This window comes from Malaya genurostris, chromosome 3, assembly GCF_030247185.1.
Source record: "Malaya genurostris strain Urasoe2022 chromosome 3, Malgen_1.1, whole genome shotgun sequence".
NCBI classification, from domain to species: Eukaryota; Metazoa; Arthropoda; class Insecta; order Diptera; family Culicidae; genus Malaya; species Malaya genurostris.
In genome coordinates this window covers 138,513,329-138,539,282 of record NC_080572.1, presented here as the reverse complement: position 1 = coordinate 138,539,282, position 25,954 = coordinate 138,513,329, and the positions used below count along the sequence as shown (strand labels likewise).

Genomic DNA, 25,954 nt, shown 5'->3' with positions numbered 1-25,954 from the left:
GTAAAAATGTACACTCACACTAATTGAAAATGTAAATCGAACAAAACTACAATTCAAAAAATAAATCAGTGAATTGACGGTTGTAAGCTCGAACCCGTCGGTACCATTTTCTAAGTCCGAAACCCTGAACCTGCCACAATCTTCTGGTTCCGGAGATATAATTATATAAGTGTACGTCACCGTTACGTGCCGGTAAAACATTTTTTACCGCTCAATTTCTCGGAGATGGCTGAACCGATTTCAACAAGCTTAAGCTCGTCTGGAAGGTTCTATTAAGTCACTGATCGAGTTTGAAGATCTAATGGCTATATCTTCTGGTTCCGAAGATATAATTATATAAGTGTACGTCACCGTTACGTGCCGATAAAACGTCCGTTTTTTACCGCTCAATTCTCTAGGAGATGGCTGAACCGATTTCAACAAACTTAAGCTCGTCTGAAAGCTTCTATTAAGTCACTGATCAAGTTTTAAGATCAAATGGCAAATGTTGAAAGCTGCTGTTTTATATTTTATTTAATAATATGTTTAATATGGTACACGACTTTAGCTCTAAGATGCCTAGGGCATTCCTTAACAGTACTTCAGATTATAACAATTTGTTGATTCATAACGATGTATTTGGTTCACGTGGCTCGCATGTTTATGATCGACTGGAGCGGCCTTCCGTGGGCGATGATGGTGATGTTGCGGGAGAATATTAAAGAAACATAGAGAAGTAAATGTTGTGGAAAACAGAGTAGAGGGTACGACAATAAAAATAAATAGAAGCGAAATTTTTTTTATTAGTTGATATAGTGATGTAGGGAGGGGAAGCTAAATAGTTAGTGATATCAATACCTTGCTAGTTCCGATGAAGATGGTGGACAGATAAAGGATAAGGTAAACGCTGCTGTTTAGTCTTTGATCTAGTTTGAAGATCAAATGGCTATCTTCCCTGATTCCGGAAATGTAATAGTAACACATGGATCGATAATTCCCGAGACTAAAGCAGAGATGGCGCTCGTAGTAAATCAATAACCACGTCTTTCTAGAGTACTAACCTTTGCTTGAAACGGGTCAAAATTTTAAGTCGATCAGACCAGAAACAGCTGAGTTATCGAGGTTGGAGTAAAGTCGTTTTGTAGTTTGTTTAAAAAATGGAAAAAACCGAGTTTCGTGTTTTGATAAAACATTGTTTTTTAATGGGTAAAAACACCGTGCCAGCAAAACAATGGATTGAAAAACGTTATTCGGACTCTTGTCCATCAAAAGCAACGATTTGTCGGTGGTTCGCCGAGTTTAAAAGTGGTCGTACCGACACATATGACGCGGAACGCTCGGGTAGACCTGTGGAAGCCGTTACACCGGAAAATGTGAGTGAAGTGACAAAAATTATAATGAAAGATCGTAAAGTGAAGCTCCGTGAGATTGCTGAGATGACACAGATATCATATGGAAGTGTATTTACTATCCATCATGAAAAATTGAGCATAAAAAGGTTTTTTCCATGTGGGTGACGCGATTGCTTTCGATGGAACAAAAACAGCAACGAGTCGATGATTCAGAAAGCAGTTCATCGAAAAAAACGTTGGAACCATTGTATCACCCTAAAAGGTGATTATGTTGATGAATAAAAAAGGCGGGTGGGTAATGTCAGAGACATAACTGGATGTCGTGAATACGAAAACAACTGACATGTTCCTTAACACTTCCGAATATCAATTAGTTGATCAATTGTATGAATTATGCAAGCATTCCCCTTTGCACATTTTCCGCAAAAACAAAGAAGGCTTCACTTTTTATTGAGAGGCTTGTTTCTACCTGATTTCGTTTGTAGCTTTTTCACTAATGGGCGGTCCTAACGGCTATAAAAATATCCGCATTCAGAATTTTAATGTTGATTATTTCATTTCGGATTTGCATAATTTATTGAAAGAAACTATCAATATGCTGAAGGGACTCGTTTCTAGCATTCAGAAAGGTCAAATTGCGTAATTCTCTACGACATTAAACTCTGGAACATTTTTCGCAAAAACAAAGAAGGCTTCACTTGATCTTGTTTACTGTGAGTTTCACACAGCGAAATGTGCACAAATCTAACCAAACTGTTCTAGATTTGCAGTAAACTGAGGATATTTCCCTACGATTTGCGAACAACAAATCCTACTAGTTCTTTAGAAAACTTTTAGAGCCATTAGAACGGCTGATTTTGCGTAATGCTCTCCACCGTTGTTTTTTCACCAATGCTAATGACTGGCAGCTGTGACGTAATCGCTCTTGTCGAAAGCGAAACTAATTGTGCAGACGACACAAAACACATCTGCTCGCAGTGGCGATAGAATCCAAACTGATTGAATTTTTGTTAAGAGATTTCCTTTTATGTGATTTCGTTTGTAGCTTTTTCACTAATGGGCGGTCCTAACGGCTATAAAAATAGCCGCATATAGAATTTTAATGTCGATTATTTCATTTCGGATTTGCATAATTTATTGAAAGAAACTATCAATATGTTGTAGGGATTCGTTTCTAGCATTCACAAGGACCAAATTGAGGAACTCACTGCGATATTCACCACTTCTCGGAACATTTTTCCCGGACGATTTGTTGTACAGCAGCAGATATTTCGTTCTCTTCCTTAGAACGCGTTCTGATTTGCTGGTGTTGACATGGATCAAATGAGACAAGTTTTTCAATAGTGTACTATTGAAATACTTCAATGCTTTTGCTATACACGTTAAAATTGAAAAATTTCGATTCTATTGGTAGTTAGATTATATAAATCCTTTCACAGATCACTGAGATATGAGCTTTAAAAATACGAGAAAGGCAAACGCGCCATATGAATTATCCTCTTCGATACTCGTTTATATCAAACATTTCAGAAAAGTTTAATTTTGAGTTATTTGAGACTATGTCACAAAACTGAAAATTTTATCATAAAATTGTGATCATATTTCCGATGGCATGTCGCAAGAATTATGTTGATTCATTAGATACAACAATAGATATTCACGATCAAAAACTTATCACTCTCTCAGAGGGTAAATTTTGAAAAGGCACCCCATAGTAAAGTAAGTCGTATTCACGACAAAAGAACCGATTTGAAGAATTCTGAAATTAATAACTGGATCTGAGTTCAAGAATTAAATTTAGAACATAGAACAGACTCAGAACTCAGTTGGATTTTAGTTCTAGAACTACAATCATTTTCCAGAATCCAGTTCAGCACGCAGACTCTGAATTCTAAACTCATATTCCGGAACTAAGCTCTGAAATTTGAAGACGATTTTTCGCCATGAATAAAAAATGGGTTGTATAGAGGTACAGTAAAGTAAATTCCGCTTAATTCTTTAGGAGTATCATTATGGTTTTAAGAACAACCGAATAGAAGTCTGGAATAGAGAACTGGACCCTGAGTTCAAGACCTAAATTTAGATCCAATAACAGACTCAGAATCCAGTTTCAGTCGCTGCTGGTCCACGCGCTTCGATGGCCAGCAAGCGAATGAGAGATGCGACCTGAACGTTTGAGGTTTTTATTAACCACGCAGAAGGTGCATTCTCTCTCGCTGCTGGTTAACTCCCGCTGCTGCTGCTGGCTGGTCCACGCGCTTCGATGGCCAGCAAGCGAATGAGAGATGCGACCTGAGCGTTTGAGGTTTTTATTAACCACGCAGAAGGTGCATTCTCTCGCTGCTGGTTAACTCCCGCTGCTGCTGCTGGCTGGTCCTCGCGCCTCGATGGCCAGCAAGCGAATGAGAGATGCGACCTGAGCGTACGAGGTTTTTATTAACCACGCAGAAGGTGCATTCTCTGTCGCTGCTGGTTGATGATTCCACTCCCACGACGTCTGCTTCCATCGAACGCACGAAAAGAAATGATCGATTTTCGCATTTTTTTTTTTTTTTTGCATAAATATCTGTTTATTAATCTTATTTTTGTGTATTACATCAACATTTTACAGTACAAGTGTTTTGACCCTTTGGCCTTTCATCTTTGTTGTTCATACGATTCGTTATTAATATTAGGTGTTTTAGTTACTCTTGTTTTACATACTAATGTTTAATCATAATATTTATTTTAATTATTTATAAAATGTCTACCTACTTATAACTATCCTTAACCTAATACGTACAAATTTTGAATTATTTGTATTTCAGAGATTGAGCACCTCTCTTCAAATTTCGTGCAGTATTGTTCGAATTTTTGTTCTAGTATATCCAGTGAGGCCATCTCATGTACTTCACTAGTTCTTGTCCAAGGGGGTAGATTTAGAATCATCTTTAAGATCTTACTTTGAATGCGCTGAAGCCTAAGTTTGTGTGTTCGTGCACAGCCCCGCCAAACAGGGATTGCGTATTCAATTGCGGGGTAGATGATTTGTTTATAGACAGCCATCTGATTCTTCAGGCATAGTTTAGATGTCCTATAAATCAGTGGATACAGAGACCTAATGAGTATGCTGCATTTTTGCACGATTTTGTCAACATGTGACCTGAATATCAGATGTCTGTCAAAGGTGAGTCCTAGATAGATAACTTCATCGGACCATTGAATGACCTCATCACCGAATCGTATTCTGCATTCGTCTGATGGAACAAGTTTTGGAGATCTTGAATGTGGAAACAAGATGACCTGAGTTTTTGCTGCATTGATCACAATTTTCCAGCTTGTAAAATATTCCGTTAAAGCGTCCAGACCTGTCTGTAGTTTATTTTTCAGAGCATTAATGACACGACCTTTGTAAAGAATGGCAGTATCATCAGCAAATTGTGACAGAACACCACCACCTGGAAGAGGTGGGATGTCTGATGTGAAAATATTGTATAGAATGGGACCTAGGATACTTCCCTGGGGTACACCAGCAGGAATAGTAAATCTTTCTGAAAGTGCATTATTCAGAGAAACCTGGAATGCTCTATCTGCAAGATAATTTTTGATAATTTTAATAAGATACATGGGAAAATTATACCGATGCAGTTTGAACACCAGGCCATCGTGCCACACATTATCGAATGCCTTTTCAATATCCAATATTGCCATGGCAGTCGTTTTGGACACTGATTTGTTTTGCTGGATGACGTTGTTAACCCTTGTGAGCTGGTGGATGGTGGATCTTCCTTTCCGGAACCCAAACTGTTCTTCCAGAATTATATCCTGTTCATCTGCAAAAGCAAGAATTCGCCTTTGTATTGACTTTTCAAACAGCTTGGATAGGGCAGAGAGTAAGCTGATGGGCCGATAGCTCTTGGAAAAGGAAGGATCTTTCCCCGGTTTCAAAACTGGGATAACTTTAGCTAACTTCCACATTGAAGGGAAGTAACCAAGCTCCCAGCACCTGTTAAAAATTTTAGCTAAGAAGACAAATGAGCGAATACTCAAATGTTTCAGCTCAATGTTGAATGTGTTGTCGAAACCGGGGGCCTTCATATTTTTGGATTTTTTCACAAAAGCCATCAGCTCATTCGCTGTGACTCTACTTTCCTCAGGAACCAAGCTGTCTGATTGGTCAACCTCAGCTACGCTATCAGCAACGGCTCTTTCATATGGACTAACAATGTTAAGTCCTAAATTGTGAGAACACACAAACTGCTGGCCTAGCGCATTTGCCTTCTCTACTGGTGTGATTAAAGGTATTCCTTCAGCTGCGTCCTGGGGTGACATCAGAGGAGGAATAGGCTTCGGTTTTTTCTTAAGCACCTTCGTTAAGGACCAGAAGGGCTTTGAATGTGGGAGAATTACTCGAAGCTTTTGCTGGAAGTTCCTGTTGCGAAGCTCAGATATCCTTTCCTGGATTATCCTAGTTAAGTTGTTATAAGTAGTCTTCCTATCTAGAATGCCAGTTCGTTGATACTGCCTCCGGTAGATATTTCGAAGTCGGATGAGTTTCTTGGTGACACTGTCAATTTGAAGAGAGGAACTCGGCATATGTTGTACTGGAACCGTCCTATCACGAGCGACTGTGATTGAATGCTGGAAGGAAGATAGGGCTGCATCGATTTCCATCGGGGAATCAAGTGGTAAATCGATATTAATAAGTTGGTCGGCGATATGTTGAAATTGGACCCAATCGGTGCGATAATAGTTCCTCCGAGGTTGAATAGGCACTGTTTCTGGTGAAGATCCCAACGTCAATATTACTGGAAAGTGGTCGGAAGAGAGCTCGTTGAAGACAACCGGAGAGCTGTCTATGGCGATGTTGCTGATGAATATATCCAAAATGGAATGAACTCCCGATCTGGAAAGTCGCGTTGGTTGATCCGGAGCGAAGATGTTGTATTGTCCAGCTTCGTAATCTTCGGCAAGTACGAATCCGTTTCGATTCTGTCTTCTGTTTCCCCACAGCTCATGCCGTGCGTTCAGGTCCCCAGCAATGATGAATTTGTTCTGTCGTCGAGTGAGCATAGCCAGATCTCGCTTCAATGATGCACACGTACCATCTCGAAGATTGGTTTGTTTGGGGCAGTACGCTGCAATGATGATGATGGGTCCCATCGTCGTTGTAATCTCAATTCCGATGGCTTCTATGAGTTGCAATTTAAAGGCTGACAGAAGCCTGTGCTGAATGGATCGTTTAACGGCAATGGCAACTCCCCCTCCTCTGGTAGTTGTCCTGTCGAGCCTGTGAATCCTGTAATTGAAAATAAAAATAGAAATTTCAGGTTTAAGATGAGTTTCAGTTAAAATAGCAATATCGGCATTCTTCTCTTGAAGAAAGTCGGACAATTCAGCAGTTTTGCTCCTGAGTGAGCAAGCATTCCAATTTACTATAACCAACTCATTATATTGCATATTCGATGATGAATTTGCCTAAGGCGTTGATTTGATCTAACCGCGTTCTGCAGTTTCGTAGTTTTGTTGTCATTGTTTCAAAAATGACGATCAGTTGTTCAGCAGAGAATAAATCACCAGAGTCATCCTTTGCTTGTGGTTGATTATTGCCCCATCCAGGAGGGATTCTTGAGGAAGATTCTTTTTGGGATCCAGAGGCTGAAGTCTTTGGATTGCTGCGAGGAAGTGGCGGCAAATTCGGAATATCCCTCTTCGGTGGGAGCCGTGGGAAATTAATTTCATCCTTCTGTGGAACATTCTTGTGCGTTGATTGTTTACGGGATGCCTGTTGTCGAATTTTTGTGAACTCAGCACGTTTGGGACACGATTTGCTAGTAGATGGATGGTCGCCATCACAGTTCACACATTTTACAGCGATGTCATCTAGTAGGCAATCGTTGGTATTGTGTGATCGATTTTCGACCACGGTTCCCCTTTTATACGCATTCAGTTGAAGATATGTGCCTGACTATCTCAAAATCGTCGTCCTTGCGCGAAAAACACAAGCGAAAGTAAAAAGTTTTCCGCGCTGTTTTCAAATTTTAAGAAAACTTAATTTTTGAGTTGTTTGTGGTTATCGCACACTGTTCAAAATATTATCCTGAATTCCTGATCATATTTTTGATGAAATGGTGAAAGAATTATGTTGCTACCATTAATACAAGTCGAGATATTCGCGATTAAGTTCTGCCCATTCTTCCATATGGCTAATTTTGAAAAGGCGCCCCATAGTAAAGTAAGTCGTATTCACGACAAAAAATTTGCAAAAAAAATGTTGTTTCCATTGTTAGTCTCGGGACTTATTGATCCATGTGTTACATGTGACGTAAACGACAGAACGCCCGTTATTTTACCTCTCAATTTTCTCGGAGATGGCTGAACCAATTTCAACAAGCTTGAACTCGTTTGAAAGCTACTAATGAGCCATTGATAAAGTTATAATATCAAATGGCTGTCTTTTCTGGATCATGAGATATAATTGAATAAGTGGTGTTACCGACAAATTGCAGTTTCTTCTTACAGGTCAATTTTCTCGGATATGGCAGAACCGATTTCATCGTGCTTAGGCTCGTTTGAAAGCTACTATTGGGTCGAAGTTTAAATGAGTGAATTTTCTGGCTCTGGAGATATAATCGTATGAATAAAGAAACCATCGAAACGACCGTTTTTGCCCTTCCCATATAGAAAGGTTATGCAATCACTGTGAAAACCGACATTCGAACTGAGGCCCGGAGGGCCGAGTGTCATATACCATTCGGCTCAGTTTTTCGAGAACGCAAAATGTCTGTATGTGTGTGTATGCATGTATGTATGTAACACTTTTTTGCACTCACTTTTCACACAAAGCTCTTGAATTTTATTCGAATCCGACTTCCGGTTCCGGAATTACAGGGTGATATGAGCAAATAAATGAAAATTAGTGCACTTACTTTGCTAAGAGACGGCTGAACCGATTCTTACAAACTTAAATTCAAATATAAGGTACAATTGTCCTATACAAAGTTACTGAAATTTATTTTGATCTGACTTCCGGATCCGGAGTTACAGGGTGATTAGTGAAAACAATCTTATTTTAACTTACTTCTTCACTTTTCTCAAAGAAGACCGAATTCAACAAACTTAGATTCAAATGAAAGGAATCATAGTCTCATACAAAACTTCTAAATTTCATCCGGATCTGACTTGAAGCGGCGAAACAAAATACGTATAAAAATTTCTTAACTTGCCTCGAAGCTATTCCAATCGGTAGCCATTGTCAATAGACAACCAAACAACCCGATTCCGGCTATGCTGGTTCTCGGTTTCTGTTTTCGGAAGTACAGGAAATAAAAAGTAAAATAATTACTAAACTTGCCTCAAAACTATTTAAATCGGTAGTCATTGTCAGTAGACGACCAAACATTAATTTGGCTTTCTTGTTTCTTCTTGGGTTTTTGATGAATGACCGAAGAATGAAGCCATAGACTCAAAAATGGATCCCAGTCACTTTTCTCGAACCAGCTTCGATTATACCGGTTCCCAGATTCCGGTCTCGGAAGTACCTCTTTTCGTTCCTCAGAGATGACCTAACCGACCTGAGTACTGTTTCACTCTGTAGGTTATACTAGTTTACGGACAAAAATGCACTTCGTTATTTAGAGTTGCAGTTACTTGCTAAACGCATCGATTTCGGCAGTACCGGTTTCTAGTTCCCATTTCGAAAGTACCGGAAATATTGATCAAATTTCCAAAACGGAACTCACTCATTCTACTCAGAGATGGCTTGACTGATTTTCAAAAACTCACCCTCAGATGAAGTGTCTTGAAGTCCCATGTTATTGACTTCCGGTTCCGGAGCTATACGGTAAAGAAAACTTTTGTGGAAATATCGATCTTTTTTAGATTGTTGGTAAATATAAAATATAAAATTTTTGAAATTTTAGCTGAAAGTAAATGTAGTCGGTTGGTACACGAACATTCTTGAGTGCGTGCTTAGCTAAATCATAAAAAACTCTAAGATTCAATTTTTGCAATGACTGAGCGGAAATATATATTGGAGAAGCCAAGTGAAAGAAAAACTAACAGAAAAGATGTCCAGCCAGCGACTGGCACCATTAAGAAGGTGACAAGCGATTATAAATACACTCTCCTACTCAATGCTTGATCGGAGAAATAGGTATAAAGCGAGAGGACTAGTGTTTGATGGACAGAGTAGATGTTTGGATGTAAGGTATCGGTCGGGTGACGACCAGGATGTAGACCATATTCGATGTATGTTGCTACTATGTCTGTTTCAAGTTTTGGAGTGGCTAAAACAAGATCAGAGTGGCGAAATGGTAGCGCGTATGCACGGAATGCATAAAAACGCAGGTTCGAGTCCTGTCTCTGAGCGTATCTTTTTCCAAAAATTCATCTTTTCTGTTAGTTTTTCTTTCACTTGGCTTCTCCAATATATATTTCCGCTCAGTCATTGCAAAAACTGAACTTAGTCATGGCGGCTTTACGTCAAACTAAAAAATTAATAAATCGTTAAAAACAATTGCGGTTTGATTTTCCGTAACAATCTGTTTCTGGTAGGAAAGGGCAGACAATCAATACAACCTTCATAGGGGTCTGTCGCTGACGATGTCCAGCCAGCGACTGGCACCATTAGAAAGGTGACAAGCGATTATAAATACACTCTCCTACTCAATGCTTGATCGGAGAAATAGGTATAAAGCGAGAGGACTAGTGTTTGATGGACAGAGAAGATGTTTGGATGTAAGGTATCGGTCGGGTGACGACCAGGATGTAGACCATGTTCAATGTACGTTGCTACTATGTCTGTTTCGAGTTTTGGAGTGGCTAAAACAAGATCAGAGTGGCGAAATGGTAGCGCGTATGCACGGAATGCATAAGAACGCAGGTTCGAGTCCTGTCTCTGAGCGTATCTTTTTCCAAAAATTCATCTTTCTGTTAGTTTTTCTTTCACTTGGCTTCTCCGATATATATTTCCACTCAGTCATTGGAAAAACTGAACTTAGTCATGGCGGCTTTACGTCAAACTAAAAAATTAATAAATCGTCTCAAATTCAAATTTTCTTCAAAAATATAAAATTTCTTGGTATTTTTAGTAAATATGATAGAATTTCCTGTTAAAAATTTTATTTGAAGCAATATTCAATCGATTGGTGATCAACAACGCCTAAATGTTCGATATGAAATTCATGCTAAATGTGAAACAGGTTTAATTTAATTTTACTTTTAAAATTTCTGTGAAATATCTAATTTTTTGAAATATCTAATTAGTAAATTTGAAACTATTTCTTTTCGTACATTATAGCTGGTATCAAATTCAATCGATTGGTGAACAAAAATGGTTAGCTGTAATTAACATTATTCGAATACTTCTAATAATCTGAAATTTCTGTGAAAAAAATTCTGTTGAAATTCATTTTTTCTAAAACATATAGCTGATGTCCAATGCAATCTATTGGTATAGAAAAATACATATGTCGACGCTTTGAATTTAAAGATATGTCGAAAATACGAAGTTTTCGATAATGTATGCTTGGACCTTTGATTACGTTCTTGATCATAACTTTCATTAACACGGTGTAATTTAAAAATTTTTGATCCATTTATGCTATGATAGACGTATCTGTCTAATGATAAACAAATTTTCAAAATCAGACTTCTAACAGCTGAGATATGGCCAGCCAAAGTAAGCATTCCCACTTTTTTCAACAGACTTTAGCTGGACTTTTTTATAATAACTTTGAATAAAGTTTTCGGTTTTTCATCGTTTAAAATGGAATTTATTCCGAATAAATTTATCCTTCTAATGGTAAAAAAAGTTTTGAAATCGGTCCAAAAATGCCTAAGATATATTCACTCAAAATTAGCGTTCCCACTTTTCACGGTGCCCTTGGTAGTCCGCGTAACTTTTTACCCCCTTGGTATTCGAAATGTTAAAACAGGTTGCTTTTTATTTAAGGGGTCCTCTCTCATTGGCGTATTCACAATATTGCGATAAGTATTTAAATAGTTTGCAGAGAAATGAAAACAATCATTGCCGAAAGCGTTTGAAGGTTTGTTTGAACAGTTAGTTTGTTCAATAACGTCAAAATTGTTTGAGCAAGAGAACATACAGTAGTTCTACTTTATGCAGGACTAACCGTTTATTACCTAACTTGAATTATTTCCTATTTCAATATTTCAGGAAGGCGGTCTCTCTTATCTAGTACAATTTTGATGCATTGAATTAATGTGTTTTAAAAAATATTCTTAAAATAGTGTATTTTACATTTTATCATGAATACTTTAAATTATTTTCGAGTGTTTAAAGCTGAAATAATTATGTTTCATACTGCGCGAAACAATTTATTTATGATAAAATACTTCACACGCAAGTTTCAATAGGCTAAACAAGGCGTATATAAGTCGAACTTGATTACTTATCAAATAACATGTTCATGTTTATCTATTTTCAGCAACTGCCACAGTTCACATTGCAAGGCCTACTGTTGTGGATGAAACTCAGGGTTTCGACGAATCAGTGTATCCTGATATACATAGTGATATCAACGACGAAGAAAACTTTTGGCACACATCTGTAGGAAAATTCAAGTTTTCTATTGAAAAATTGCCACAGCCCCTGCAATACATACATCAACTGCTGAAGGAAATACCAACAATAGAGAAACCAGATATATTATATTACACTTTACAATGTTTGAAGGTAATGGTTCTACATGGAGATGCCTTTTCTAAGGCTGCCAAAGATGATCGAGGATTCTTTATCTGGTGTCAAGAAAATTTATTAATCAAAAAGTAAAGACAATATATAGTAACTAAATACCATTAAGAAAACTTTTTTTTCAGTTTATGGGATGTATGTAATGCTGAGCATTCGCATATATGTGAAGTTTCGGTTGCGGTGTTACTACACAGTATCACTTTACCACTAGGTTCAGATGTATTTTGGAATGTAGTTCAAGAAGCCTTCCGTGACAGTGATTGGCGAGTTAGATTTCAAGCGGTTGAGCGTGTAACGGGTAAGAAATACAGGAAATCTAGAACAAACACTTGATTTATTCTCTTTATTTAGCTATAACCAGATTCATGGACTCAACACCTCTTCGTGCAGAGATAAACTTACAAGCCTCGCTTGCAGCTGCATTTTGTCACCTTATTGCCGCTTGCGATGATATTAATGTTCATGTGGCTCAGCGAGCAACGTTATATCTTGGAACTATTCACGACAAAGCTATCCAAGCTCTTATATATTGTTTGGAATCTCAATTCGATATGTTCATCGTAGATAGACCAGTTGTGCTGCAATCGATTTATCAACTTCACAATATGCTGTCAGACCGAAAAGTACTGACTTGGAATTTTTTTCTAAACCGTTTCGATACACTTTTTGTAGAGGCTCAAGTTAACCTCGAAAAGAGCGGTGATATTTCCCATATGCGTGATTTAAGAAACTCCGAGAATGGTAGTGAAACATTGTCAAATAAAATAAATAAAGCTAGAGAAGCACTTAGTCATTCTGATACATCTGGTAGTATGTCTAAAACATTAAGTGCATCATTCGGAATAAAATGGCCATACAAACGCACAATGTCTGCTCCTGCAACAATAATTTCTCGACAGGAATCAAAAATCGGTATAACATCCCTATAACATTGCAAATACGTAAGCTAACTGATGTTTTTAAATCACAGAGAAAGAAAAAGTATACAATCGACAGGTATCAGCTCCCATTCTAAAAAGGAAGAGCTCCCGCTTCGGGATAGGTAAGTTTCTGCTCTTCGTTTTAAATTTAATCTAGGTTACTCATTTTTTATTACTTACTTTTTTTGGCAGAACTTAATCGTGAATATCTCTTGTTGTATTTGATAGAGCAGCTACATTTCTCTTCATACCATTAAAAATATGTTCAGCTATTTATAATAATATTTTCAGTAGTATGAGATAACCACAAATAACTCAAATTTTAACTTTTCCAAAGTGCTCGGTATGAACGAGCATTAAGGTGAAATACAGAGCTAAAATATGGCGCACTATATTTCAATCGCATCAATTGAACGTATCATCACACAAAGCGTTTCATGCAAAACCATCGCATAGAAATACGGAATATTTCCGGTGGTTGAGTGCAGTGGTTTTATGTCTCATTTGGGCACAGGCACTAACGAATGGACAAGGCAAAGCAAAGCAAAGCCTTGGTATTACATTCCTGTAGTGGAATTTGACCTTCTGTTTCAACAGACTTCGCAGCCGATTCAGAGTGTACAGAACCATTGCATGACTAGTGCAACGATTCTACTGACACTACGAATCCTTCCAGGTCGGGGCTCGAACATACGACAACTGGTTTGTAAGACCAGCGCCCTATGCATTGAACCGCCAACTTGGTTATGGTACTCGTATATTCAATTGACCAATATAAGGGAAACACATTTGAGCGAGTTTTTTGTTTAAACACATGTTTTTTAAGGCACAAAACATAGATTTTTCGATTCCAAGGGCATTTCTTATAGCTAGGATGAAACTAGGATAAAATTCTGGGAATCTGACATTCAGCTAGTGTTCATTCGTGACTGTTAGATGGGATCACGAGGAATTGTCCAGGTGATGTTGGTACTTTCGATGGTGGTCGCATGTTCTTTGATGTGGATCCGCGGGAAACACCCCCGGGTCACTTTGACCCGGCGAGTGGCCCGCACTTCCATTATCGACTGAGGCGGCTGTATTCTGTGGAAGAGAAGGAAGGAAAACAGAGAGAAGTAAATGTTGTAGCAAACGGATTGAAATAGAGGTACGGCAGCGAAATAATTTAGGTCGGTAAAAAATCAATTTAGTTGACATAGAGATGGTGACAATCGTGGAAGGGGGAAGCAGAAAAGTTAGTGACAGCAAAAAGATCTTGTTAGTTTCAAAGAAGATGGTGAACAGACGAGGAATGGGGAAAATCGGGCGGATTTCAGTGTCGAACCTGTAGGTGAAGCTTATTCTTAGCATCAGTCGAAGAACAGGGGTAACTTTCAGATCAAGATACAATAGATTAAACTTGTTTATTGATGTGTTCAAGGAATTTATATATGAGCATCATATATGAAGTATCCCGACTCGCCAACAAATCTCGAACCGGAACCTCAGGTGGTCTACCTCGGGCCCTGAAGAAGTCCTTTAAAACAGACCTGGCGTCACGATACTCCACACATGACCATACGACATGCTCCTGATAACCGTTGCCACAGGTGCAGAGACCGCTCTCCATGACCATAATACGCCGAAGATGCGCGTTGAACGTGTAGTGATTAGACATGAGCCGAGACATAACACGAATGAAATCGCGACTCAGGTTCATCCCCCTGAACCAAGGTTTCATCGATACCCTAGGGATAATGTAGTGTAGCCAAACTTTCGAGTGGTCTTCGACGAGAAATACTGAAAAATTCATTGAAGCAGATTGGTCTTTCACAAATATCACTTTTCATTGCCTGGAATTGAACAATGCGATGGGACCCAGACTAAGGATATTAAATAAGACCGTTCAGATAAAGCTCTCAAGTGTTCCCGTATTTTCTCCAGAAAATATGGGAGATAGTTTCCTGGCTTCATTGTCCGGAGAGCCGCTATTGAACTCAGACTATCCGTGACAATGAAGTAATGGTATTTGGGCAAGGTTTCAATGATATTTGAGCAAGTTGTTTAAGATGGTCAATACAGTCATTCAATTTATAACCAAAATGCACTAATAATTGATTCTCTCGCCTATATCGAAATTGTGCATTCTTTATTACCTATCAAAATCATTTACAGGACGAAAACACTTCACCAAGCAGATTCCAACTGTGCATCATTCTATAAAACAACTGACTAATATTCAATCTAGTATGGAGATAACTGACTTGTAAGATGTATCTAGCTTGTGAAGAGCATATCATATCAGTATATAATATCGACATGATATTAATGTGGGTTGCTAGCTTTTGTAACTTCTACTTTTTTATGATACGAAATAAGCATGTTTTGATTCAATGACAACTACAACAAGTGCTATGATGAAAGTGAGTTTGTGTTTCTTGACTTGACAGAAGTGCTCTTTTCTCCTTTATATGACTGAAATAACAGTTCGACGAATTGACTTTCAATTAAAAATATAACGAACTAGCTGACCCGTCGAACTTCGTCTCGCCCAAAAATTATTTGTTTGCAAAAATTGTTTGTCAAAAGACTAAGTTGTTAACGTTTCTCTCCAATATGATTACTTAACCTACAATCAACGGAATTCGACACACATTCGATTTAGCTCAACAAAAGAAACATCACCAAAAATTAATGTGAAAATGTGAAATACTTCTGTTAAATGAAAATAGAGAAATGAACAAACTGTCATCTCAGAATATATTTACAATTTGTATTTTGCCCAAGTAACCAAAAGTTTGTAAAAAAAGAAAAGGCTTAGGCTGTATACAAAGCATTCTGAACAGTCAATTTTTGAGTTGTGAGTACTAAGGAACTTTTGGTGACTTGGAGATACGACGCTTACATTTTAAGTTGTTATTGATCTTACCAATTTAAACATTCTTCTCAGCAAGAATGGCTTTTATCTTTACGCTCTCTAGCAACTCTTCACATGATGCAATCAGTGCCATCAACGGGAGACGGATATCATCTCAGCAACAAAAAACCGGCATGGTTCATTCAACATAGATTGTTAGCACGCTGCTGTAGGGATTCGCTCTGAAGCAACTCTCGTTTTGCGATCCGATTCTATACGGGCAGTGGATAATTGTGATAAAATCATTTTACTATTGCCGCTTAATCTAACTATGTGCATATAACCTTTGTATAAGTTGTGTCTATGAAAATGTCTTGAACAGCAGGGTTTTGAAATATTGTAACCTAGTATGAAAATCATCAAGTCGACTGACAATCATCGATTAGATTTTCTGCGATAATTGTCAACTTGCGATTCTTTCTTGGTAAATTCCACACAGCGCCGATCATTGCAAAACTGTATCTATTTTGGTAAGGGCCGTAAAATACTCCACCTCATGGAGCAAAGAAATGTAGAAAAATTTGCTCACGGTTCATGCATTCAGAGGCAGCGAGTTCTTTCAGCATCATCTACCAGTTCAACGATGTTGTATACAATGTAAAAAAGAATTTAGTCGCTCTCTGCCAAATTATCGGCTATTACCAACACTGCTTCTCAGAATATGAAATAGTCTCAATCTATCTTGAATATTGATATCTAATTGCCACTTATTATGTGCGCTTTGTGTAATCTAAATCATTCGAAAGCAAAATGCAAGAAAAATCTCTTAGTTTGACCTGAGCGCTTCTACCGCACAATCTTTTCATTGATTCACATTGACCAATATTATTTATTTGACACCATTACACACAATCCATCAACTGGTGAACGATATCAGAACTTTTTCTCCTACAGCGGTATTTCTAGAACAGTCATACGGATTCCGCCAGTCATTTATGTCGTTTTCGCGTGATGCCTAACCTAACCCCGTTTCCACCCTAACTGCTGTCAAACCAGCTGCTTTTGGAACGTAATTGAACTGAAAATCGAGTCAGTTTCGAGTTCGATTTTTATATCGGGTTTGCTCAAACCCCGTTGTTAAGTGCAAACCCAACTTAGTTTCGTGAAAAGTGTTTACTTGATGAAACTACCCTGAGTCATTTTCAGTTTCGCCAAGCGAAAAAGACGTTAGTAGCAATAATGTTGATACCCAATTAAGCACGTGGCTAAAGATGAAGAATCACGTAGATCAAGTATCCATGTGAAATCTTCACACAAAACATCTCGTTGCACGCCAAACCATTTGTTCAACGATTTCGTATTCTTTCCTTCGACGGCCTAACACTTATGTTGCACGCTAAACATCAATCGTAGATCTAGCAATCATTGGCGACTTTTAAAGGAAAACTCCATTTTTTTTAAAGATATTTTTATTCAGGCCTATTTGCGTACAAGCTTTACGATTTAGCCGATTTTTTAAATATTTTTTTTTTGAGTTGGATCTCGTTGTCACCCTTTTTCTAGGGGGAGAGGAGCTTCCATTTCCCTCCTGCGAGGATTGAGGGGCACTTCGTTCGTGGTTCGTCTCGTCATCCATTGCCGCATCGATGGTATTGTTGTCGATTTCCGTCTTCTTTTCGTTGCTAGTTGCTGTAGATGCACCTTGTTGTACATCGGTTGCAATTGCTGGTTGGTTGGAGGGTAAGTTGTTAACTGCAGCTGGTGTACTTTTATCTATAGGGGATGGTGATGGATTCGTTGAAGGGAATACTTCATTGTTGTTGGTGGCTGTCACAGGTGTACTGGGGTTGCTTGGGGTTGGTGTGAAGGAAGCACCGTTGTCCTTTGGTGTAGTTGTCTCCTTGTCCAGTTTATCACATGGCTTACCGTAGTGAACAGCTTTTTGGAAATACTGACATGTGGCCATCTGATTGTCATAGGTAACAAGTGATTTGCACGGAATTCTTGTATCTTGACCGAAAATCACATAAGAAGGTATAGCCTTCCTCAAGTGTAAGCGTAATAAACGTACGCCATTTAGAATACCGGGGAAAAATTCTTCCACTTTTCTTTTTCGTTAGAGAGAATCTCTCCATATTGGGACATAGTTTTGCCAATATATGAATCGGTGACGATTGAGGGAAGATCATGTACACGCACTTCTATAGCACTATCTTCCATATATACTGGAATATTGTACTTATTGCTCTCGTGCTCCACATAGTGCACATTGTTATTGTCTTTTGCGAATTGAATTGCATAAAAAGGAAAGTCCTGGCATTACATTCCTTTTGTGGAATTTGGCCTTTCTGTTTCAACAGACTTCGCAGCCGATTCTTAGTGTACAGAATCATTGAATGGCTAGTACTATGGATCCTACTGACACTAAGAATCCTTCTAGGTCGGGGCTCGAACATTCGACAACTTGCATCCAACTCTTTAAGAAACTGGATGTAAATAACATTATTTGTCTTATTACATTGAAGTTCAGTGAACACTCGGTTCGGTGTATACCGAGTCAATAGAAAGTTCTACTTTTCGCTCTTCAAATAATCAATTATAAATAGTGATAAACTTTTACAATCTCATTAAATCAAATCGTGCTAAGTGAGCAAACTTGCATTTCATACTGGTGTCATATTATTTCTCTTCGGCGATAAGCATAGTATGATTATTCGTAGTGACAGTTATTCGTTCCGTACAACAAATAGCCACTATTCGCGCGACGCTCATCGAATACGATACCACTCACAAGCACTCACGAAGTTTCTCACATCTGTCATCCAACTACTAGCATAATGTCAAGAAGTAAATGCGATGCCAATGTTTGTTTTGGTTCGTCCGGTTCGCGAGGCACCAAAATTGGTTGCCGGGTTTGCTCTGGAAGCTTCCATGAATTATCGCAACAAAATAATTCTACTGATGCAATTGTACAGTTGATTCTTCAACGTACCACTTCAGCTTTGAAATTGATCAGTGATCGATTCTTGAAGACAACAACAAACGACCACGTACAAGTAGCACCAATAGACCATCTTTATCTCAACCCGACAAAATTCCGAGAGTTGAGGTTCCAGTATGTACTCAGAACACCTTAATCTCAATAGCTTCGCTCGTTTCAGACCAACCGAATAACGACAATCCGATAAACATAACTGATGTTATTGATGGAAATGCTGCTATTAACTCCACTCGCTCGCCATCAATCGGTACCACCGCTACTGTTGATGCACCACCATCCATTGCCACCAACATTTTTGGCAACACTCACCCTCCAGTGCCAAATGTTACTACTATACCCCCACCACCTACCGCCACATTCACCACCAGTTCAAGCTTTCCACCACCGATATTCTCTACCAGCAATCATACCAACTCTGTTCTGCCTTCACCGTCCATCATCACCGCCACCACAACCACCAAATCTAATTCGCACAACAGTAGATCAACGGCAATCAACTCTACACAGACAATCGTACCAGCTGTGCTGCCTTCAACAAACAATCTTTCTGAAAAAGTTCCACCAACATGCAAGCCAATACTATATCTGTACTCTCTACTGTACCATATGTAGGATCTAGCCAGCTTAGGATTTTTAATTCTTCTTCCACCAATAACGAGCCGAACAATCAACCTCTGTTAGTTGCACTCGTAGCAGATCAAATACATGATAGCAGAAATTGGTATTATATCACTAGATTCTTGCCTAGCGAAACAGTTCAGAATATTACACACTATGTACAAACTAGAATTAGATGTGACAGCAATGCGATCCATTGTGCAAAGCTCGTACGCCAGAATAACGATCGGCCGCTCTCTTTTGTATCGTTCAAATTGGGTGTTCCTAGTGAATTCAAAAATTTAATTTCTTTACCCGAGTTCTGGCCATTCGGAGTGACAATTGCTCCTTTTTTAGAGCAACCGGTCTTCCGCAGACCGAACCCGTCACATCCCTCATCTCGATTGCAGAACTTTTACAGCAACACTCAAGTTCAATCGCCACGATCGTACGCAACGATGCCTCCATCGATTCGTCGCCCATACCCTCGCTCCCCAGTGATGCGGCAACAAATGCCGTTGCGTTATCAAGCACAACAAAGTCAGACTTTAGTATAGAAATTTTTTATCAAAACATCGGAGGAATGAATAGCAATATTGATCAATATCGTCCCTCTCGTGCAGATAGTTTATACGATTTATACATATTTACCGAAACTTGGCTGAATGATAGTACTATATGTAAACAAATATTTGGAGGTGCTTATTCGGCTTACAGGCAAGATCGAAACGAACAGAATAGCATTAAAAAAAAGCGGTGTTGGCGTTATGATAGCCTGCCGCTCAAACTTCCATTCTCGCTTGCTACCTGTTCCAAACTGTGCTAATGTTGAACGGTTATGGATAGCCCTTTCGCTGAAAAACTACACACTTTATATCTGCGTGATTTATATACCACCTGATCGCGTCGGCGACATAGGATTAATTGAACAGCATTTGAATTCTCTCCCTTCAATTTCAAACCAAATGACACTGAATGAGAGAAAGGAATCTGGATTGCCTTTGGTGAATTGAATGCATCGACCTCTGCTGGTATTAGCAATTTATTCCGTATTCAATTTAGTAGTGTTTTATCCGATGAAACTTTAACTAGACAAAAAAATTCTAGGACTGCCAGTAACGTTCCACTCCGTTTATCGATTGGTCCTCACGTCACGTTAGCAAAGCGTGTTTAAAGCTGAAACCATCTTCAAGTGCAGCTCCTGATGGTATACCGTCACTACACGGGCAAAATTCCGACTCTTGAAATGAGCAAAACAAGTCGTGATTTGGGGAAAATAATATATTTTCATGTTATGATAATACACCATGATTAAAATTTCTCGGATCATGATCCATTCGGACTGATTTCTATGAAATTTAAACGTAACGCACTTGAAGTTGTTGGGTATAACTTCAGGCGTGTTTCTGCTACGATGGTAATTTTTGCAACATAAATCCAGGCGCTATGTGTGATTTTTGCAACGATGGTCATTTTTTGAAATATAAATTCAGTGAAAAGCACGACGAACTTCTTTTAAAATGAAAATATTCTGTTTTTGAAAAACGACGACGCAAGAGATAACGTGTTTACAAATATATTATATATCAATATGGATCACTTTAACGAATTCAATACAAATCGAAAAGGACATCACAGTAACACCATCTCGTGACGCTCAAGGCTATTAGTTCAGTCAAATTTAATAGTTTGCGTTTATCGTGCACCCAGAAGTGAAATGTCACAACTAATTGAGCATGATGCCCAAATAGAGGTGTGAACATTTTCATGTGTTTTTTCTGACGAAAGTAAATATTGCCTAAAAATAATGTAGAATTACGTTCTTTAAGACCTATCGTCTTAATCACCAATGAAAATGAAAATTTTCGGAGGATGTTTCACTTTTTTCAATTTCATTTGTAATAAATGTTCATAGTGGCAGCACTGTGTATTTAAAATCAGCATCAAGCCGTTCTTCTTTCTAGTGAATTAATGTGTAAGCAAAAAAGATTTGTTAACTGTAAACTTACTATGATTTCGACCTGTTTGTCTCACGGATAAACAGTAAATTAAAGACATCGAGCTGTACCAGTAGTGCCAACTGCATTACAAACAATAATATACCGTAGTATTATATATCTGCAGTTCAATGAAATGCTCTAAACAAACTGGACTGGAATCGGGAATCATTATCACAGTAAACCTGAATACAAATGGATTATATTTTCAAATCAAGAAATTGCAATACTTAATTCGGAAATGTTGGTAAAATTCTGGAATAAGCATTAAGATTAATTCGTTTAGTTCTGCGTTTACATTTCACACTCATTTATATAAATAGGGATTTTTTATATAACAATGTGTTCTCTTCCGAGTTAGTATCAGATTGCTATTCTAAACCGTATTTACAGCTTATTTTTTCGTGCAGTGCATATCGAGAAATATTCCATATATTTGGGTTTGTTTGATTCAGTGTACTGAATCCATGGCTGTCATATGTGCATTAAAAAATTTGTAGTGTATTAGTAACCTTTTTTACCACCGCACTTTACTGTGATGTCCCTCGTGAATCGCAAGAGTGATCCATATTGATATATAATATATTTGGTGTTTATTTGCGTTTATTACTTCAGTTTTGATTTTGTGTTTCAGAATTGAAACACTTTAAACGAACTGCATGAAAAAACACGAGTGAATCAAACCTCTTTAAAAGAAACTCTATGTCGAATTCTTGCAAACAAAATCGTCTTATTTATAATATTTAGGTGAATCAGTACAGCTCGGTTGTTATATCTATGAAACAAATTAATCAAAGTGGAAGAACAAAATATTTTTCTGATTTTCGTTAAATGGTGTTCCAAATTCACAATCGAATTAAACGCTGGCTCTCGGAATATTATTCTAGCAACAACGATCACATCAAATATGTAAGAATAAATTCGAACAAAATGTAACATTGATGTTCGGCAAAGGAAAAGCGTAGCCGTGCTTAGTCTCTTATGATGTCCATTTTCGGTTCATTATCTTTATTTTTATGTTATGTTTAATTCTCTATCAGCCAGTGGGCAAAACAACACGATTATTAAATAACATGCTTCAGGATCAAGTAAACATTTTCAGTAGGTCTTACTTTTCAATGTCTGCTTTTTGCTTTACGATTAATCAATTAATCTATCACATCATCTGAGGCAGAGGGTTGAAAGTGATATCCGGGTAGAAAATTAGAGTTACGAGCTTTGAAAGAAATGCATTCTTCAAGTAACGCATTTTCGAACCATGATTAATTTTCATGGGAGAAGAGTTATTGCTTATGATTTCATGATAAGTTAAAATGATTGGTTTCATTATTTTCTAATCATAACAGCAGTAACGGATTTCTTTCCGTGTAGTGTTAAAAAAATGCTCTAGAAGCCTTCTTGTACCACTGACGATGCTGTTTAATATCTCTTTTTAACGCGGAGTTTTTCCAGAGTCATGGAAGATTTCTTATATTTTTCCTGTGTACAAGAAAGGCGACAAATCCCACATTTCAAACTATCGAGGAATTGCCGCTTTATGTGCCGTATCAAAACTATTCGAAATAATAGTACTGGATTTTATAGTTCACAACTGCTCCAATTATATATGTGATACACAACATGGGTTTATGGCAAAACGATAAACGTCCACAAATCGCGTTTCATATACGTCTTATATCATTGGTTCATTGCAAGCACAAGACGCTATTTATATGGATTTCTCCGCAGCTTTTGACAAGATTAATCACCAGATAGCAGTTGCCAAGCTCGATAGGCTAGGATTCAGCGGATCATTCCTTAATTGGCTTGAATCATACCTGACGGGTCGCAGTATGTCAGTGAAAATATTTATTTTGAAGCTAAAAAATAACATCTTGTAAGGATAGTTTGGAAGAGCGCCTTAGAGATAGTTCCAGCACAGACTAACAGACATGACAGTATGTGTAAATTCTTATAAAAATAATTTTTCGTGATGCACTAGTTCCACCTATATTGTACTGCGCGAACTATTTACTATCTGTACACCCCTTGTGATATGTATAAGTTTTTTTACTAGTTGGTTTCCCCTCGTTTGTCAACACCGATCAGCTGCTTGCAGGGATGCCTGATTTCATCAAAATATTTGAAAATGAATCGTCACAATAAATTTTTGGATTACGTTGATAATATATTTAACTTTTTCGCGATGTTGGAAGGTAACCATTTATTTGACTCAACGTTGTTCATCTAGACTATTTTTTATTGTGTTGGAAGTTTCACCCGAAATTAAGTGGCGGCAGACCAGAAGCAAGTAAATATTGGTTCGATTTTGTATTGCGTTGGAGGATGAGAAGTAGGCACAATTATGTATATATTTTTGGCAATATATATTAAATCTGTACCCTGCATGAAATTCGCATGGAGGTATACAACTCAATACATTACAGGTAATTATGTATGAATGGCAACTCTGTTGGTAAATGAAAAAAAATAAACACAGTCTAGATGACAGACAGGATGTTTTTGATAGGGTAACGTGGCGCCATCATGACATATGTGAGTACTGTCCCAAATAAAGGAATATTCAAAATGACCGTTAAAATGATTGAAGAATCTAATTTGAGTGTCCTGTCTGTTAGTCTGTGGTTCCGAGGTGCAGAATCACGAGAGGAAAATTGAAAAGGGCGACCCATATAACAGATTGCAGGGCGCAGGATGAAAATATTTTAAATACATTAAATACATTAAATAATTGAAGTGAGGGTGCAAATTATTACTTATTTTTGAGCTAAAAAATAACATCTTGTAAGGATAATTTGGAAGAGCGCCTAGAGAATAGTTCCAGAGCGCAGAATCACGAGAGGAAAATGGAAAAGGGCGACCCATATAACTGATTTCAGGGCGCAGGATGAAAATATTTTAAATACATTAAATAATTGAAGTAAGGGTGCAAATTATTACTTATTTTCAAGCTAAAAAATAACATCTTGTAAGGATAATTTGAAAGGGCGCCTCAGGAACAGTTCCAGGGCGCAGAATCACAAGAGGAAAATGGAAAAGGGCGCAATTTGTTTTCAAGCTTAATAAATAACATCTTGTAAGGATAATTTGGAAGGGCGCAATAGGAATGATTCTAGGGCGCAGAATCATGGCAAGAGGGCGCAGGATGAAAATATTTTGAATACATTAAATAATCCCAGTGAGAGCGCAAGTTTTTATTTATTTATTTTTTAACAAAATAAATAACTTCTTGTAAGGATAATCTGGAAGGGCGCAATAATATTGATTCTAGGGCGCGGGATAAACGTATTATAAATATATTAAATAATCCCAGGGAGGGCGCAAGTTTTTATTTGTTTTCAAACTAAATAAATAACATCTTGTAAGGATAATTTGAAAGGGCGCAGTAGGAATGATTCTAGGACGCAGAATCACGGTAAGAGAATTGAAAAGGGCGCCCATAAAAATAATTCCAGGGCGCAGGATGAAAGTATTTTCAATATTTTCAGTGAACATTTTACAAGCCAGTTGTAATTCCTTATAAAAAGATTTTGGGTTATGAACCGTGGAATTGAAACATATGCTTGATACAGTGAAGAACAATCCGGGACAGAAAATTACATGGCTTGAATAAAACAAATGGAATAAAAAACAAAATAGCAATAGCAACTGCGCGAGACTTGAACAAAGAAGCATCAAACCTCAAAGCGCTCCAGTTAATCGGCTGAGCCACAGAAGCACATATCTGCTTAGTGATTAATTGATACATCTAAACGCATAAAGCGTCGCATGGTTGCCAAGTGTAAATTACATTAGAAGCCAGTAAAATTCTGCACGAGTGGAATATTGCGTCGATTGACATGTAAAATTGTTATGAATCGTATCATTTATAGAATTATGCCACCTGCAAAATATACAATTTTTTTCTGTGTTAATAAAATGGAATCTTAATGCTTACACAAACAGTGAAAACGGAAATCTGCATTAGACACAATTTTCCAATAAATGTAACATAAATTCCAAAAAATCTATTCACATATTAATATTAAATTTGTTGCCGTTAAATTTTTTATGCAGAGTAAACTTTAAAATAGTAATTTCCACACGAGTAACTAGTACGACTGTATGAATTTATATACACGATTTACCTGACCAGCAGATACATGTTTCTGTAGTTCAATGAATAGACGGACGCTCAGTAATCAAAAGGTTCTTGATTCAAATTCTAGTTGATATAAATCGAACTTATCATTTTTATTTCGATAATTTCTTGCATCATTTTTTTTTCTCAAATCACGCGTAAATTTTTTTTTAGTTCTGTACTTTTTGTTACATCTGATTCAATTCAATTTTACAGGGTTCTTTCAAACTGCGAAGTGGTATCGGTGCAAAAAGTGTTGCACAGGTTTGGTGCAATTGGCAATTGGTTTCAGTACATCCTCCACTGTACACGGGGCCTTTTACGTTTTCGATTATTTCATGTTTTAAATCAGTTTAGGTTTCACGTTAAGCATGATCTAATATTTTCAAGTATCATGCATTTGGTGCAATATGCAAGTCCAACTGGCTTTTGATGATTGACGGAAAACACGCGTTA

The 25,954-nt window shown here is 37.7% G+C and overlaps 1 protein-coding gene across 4 annotated transcripts in view; it reads left to right on the top strand.

The window, feature by feature from the left end:
• LOC131438980 (protein unc-79 homolog) overlaps positions 1–25,954 on the top strand; it is a 676,107-nt gene that overhangs the window by 425,245 nt on the left and 224,908 nt on the right. For all 4 annotated transcript variants that reach the window (XM_058609436.1, XM_058609433.1, XM_058609434.1 and 1 more), the window contains 4 exons: positions 11,762–12,101; positions 12,153–12,325; positions 12,379–12,939; positions 12,998–13,069. In XM_058609436.1, coding sequence (XP_058465419.1) covers positions 11,762–12,101; positions 12,153–12,325; positions 12,379–12,939; positions 12,998–13,069 — 1,146 coding nt within the window. The remainder of the gene's footprint in view (positions 1–11,761; positions 12,102–12,152; positions 12,326–12,378; positions 12,940–12,997; positions 13,070–25,954) is intronic.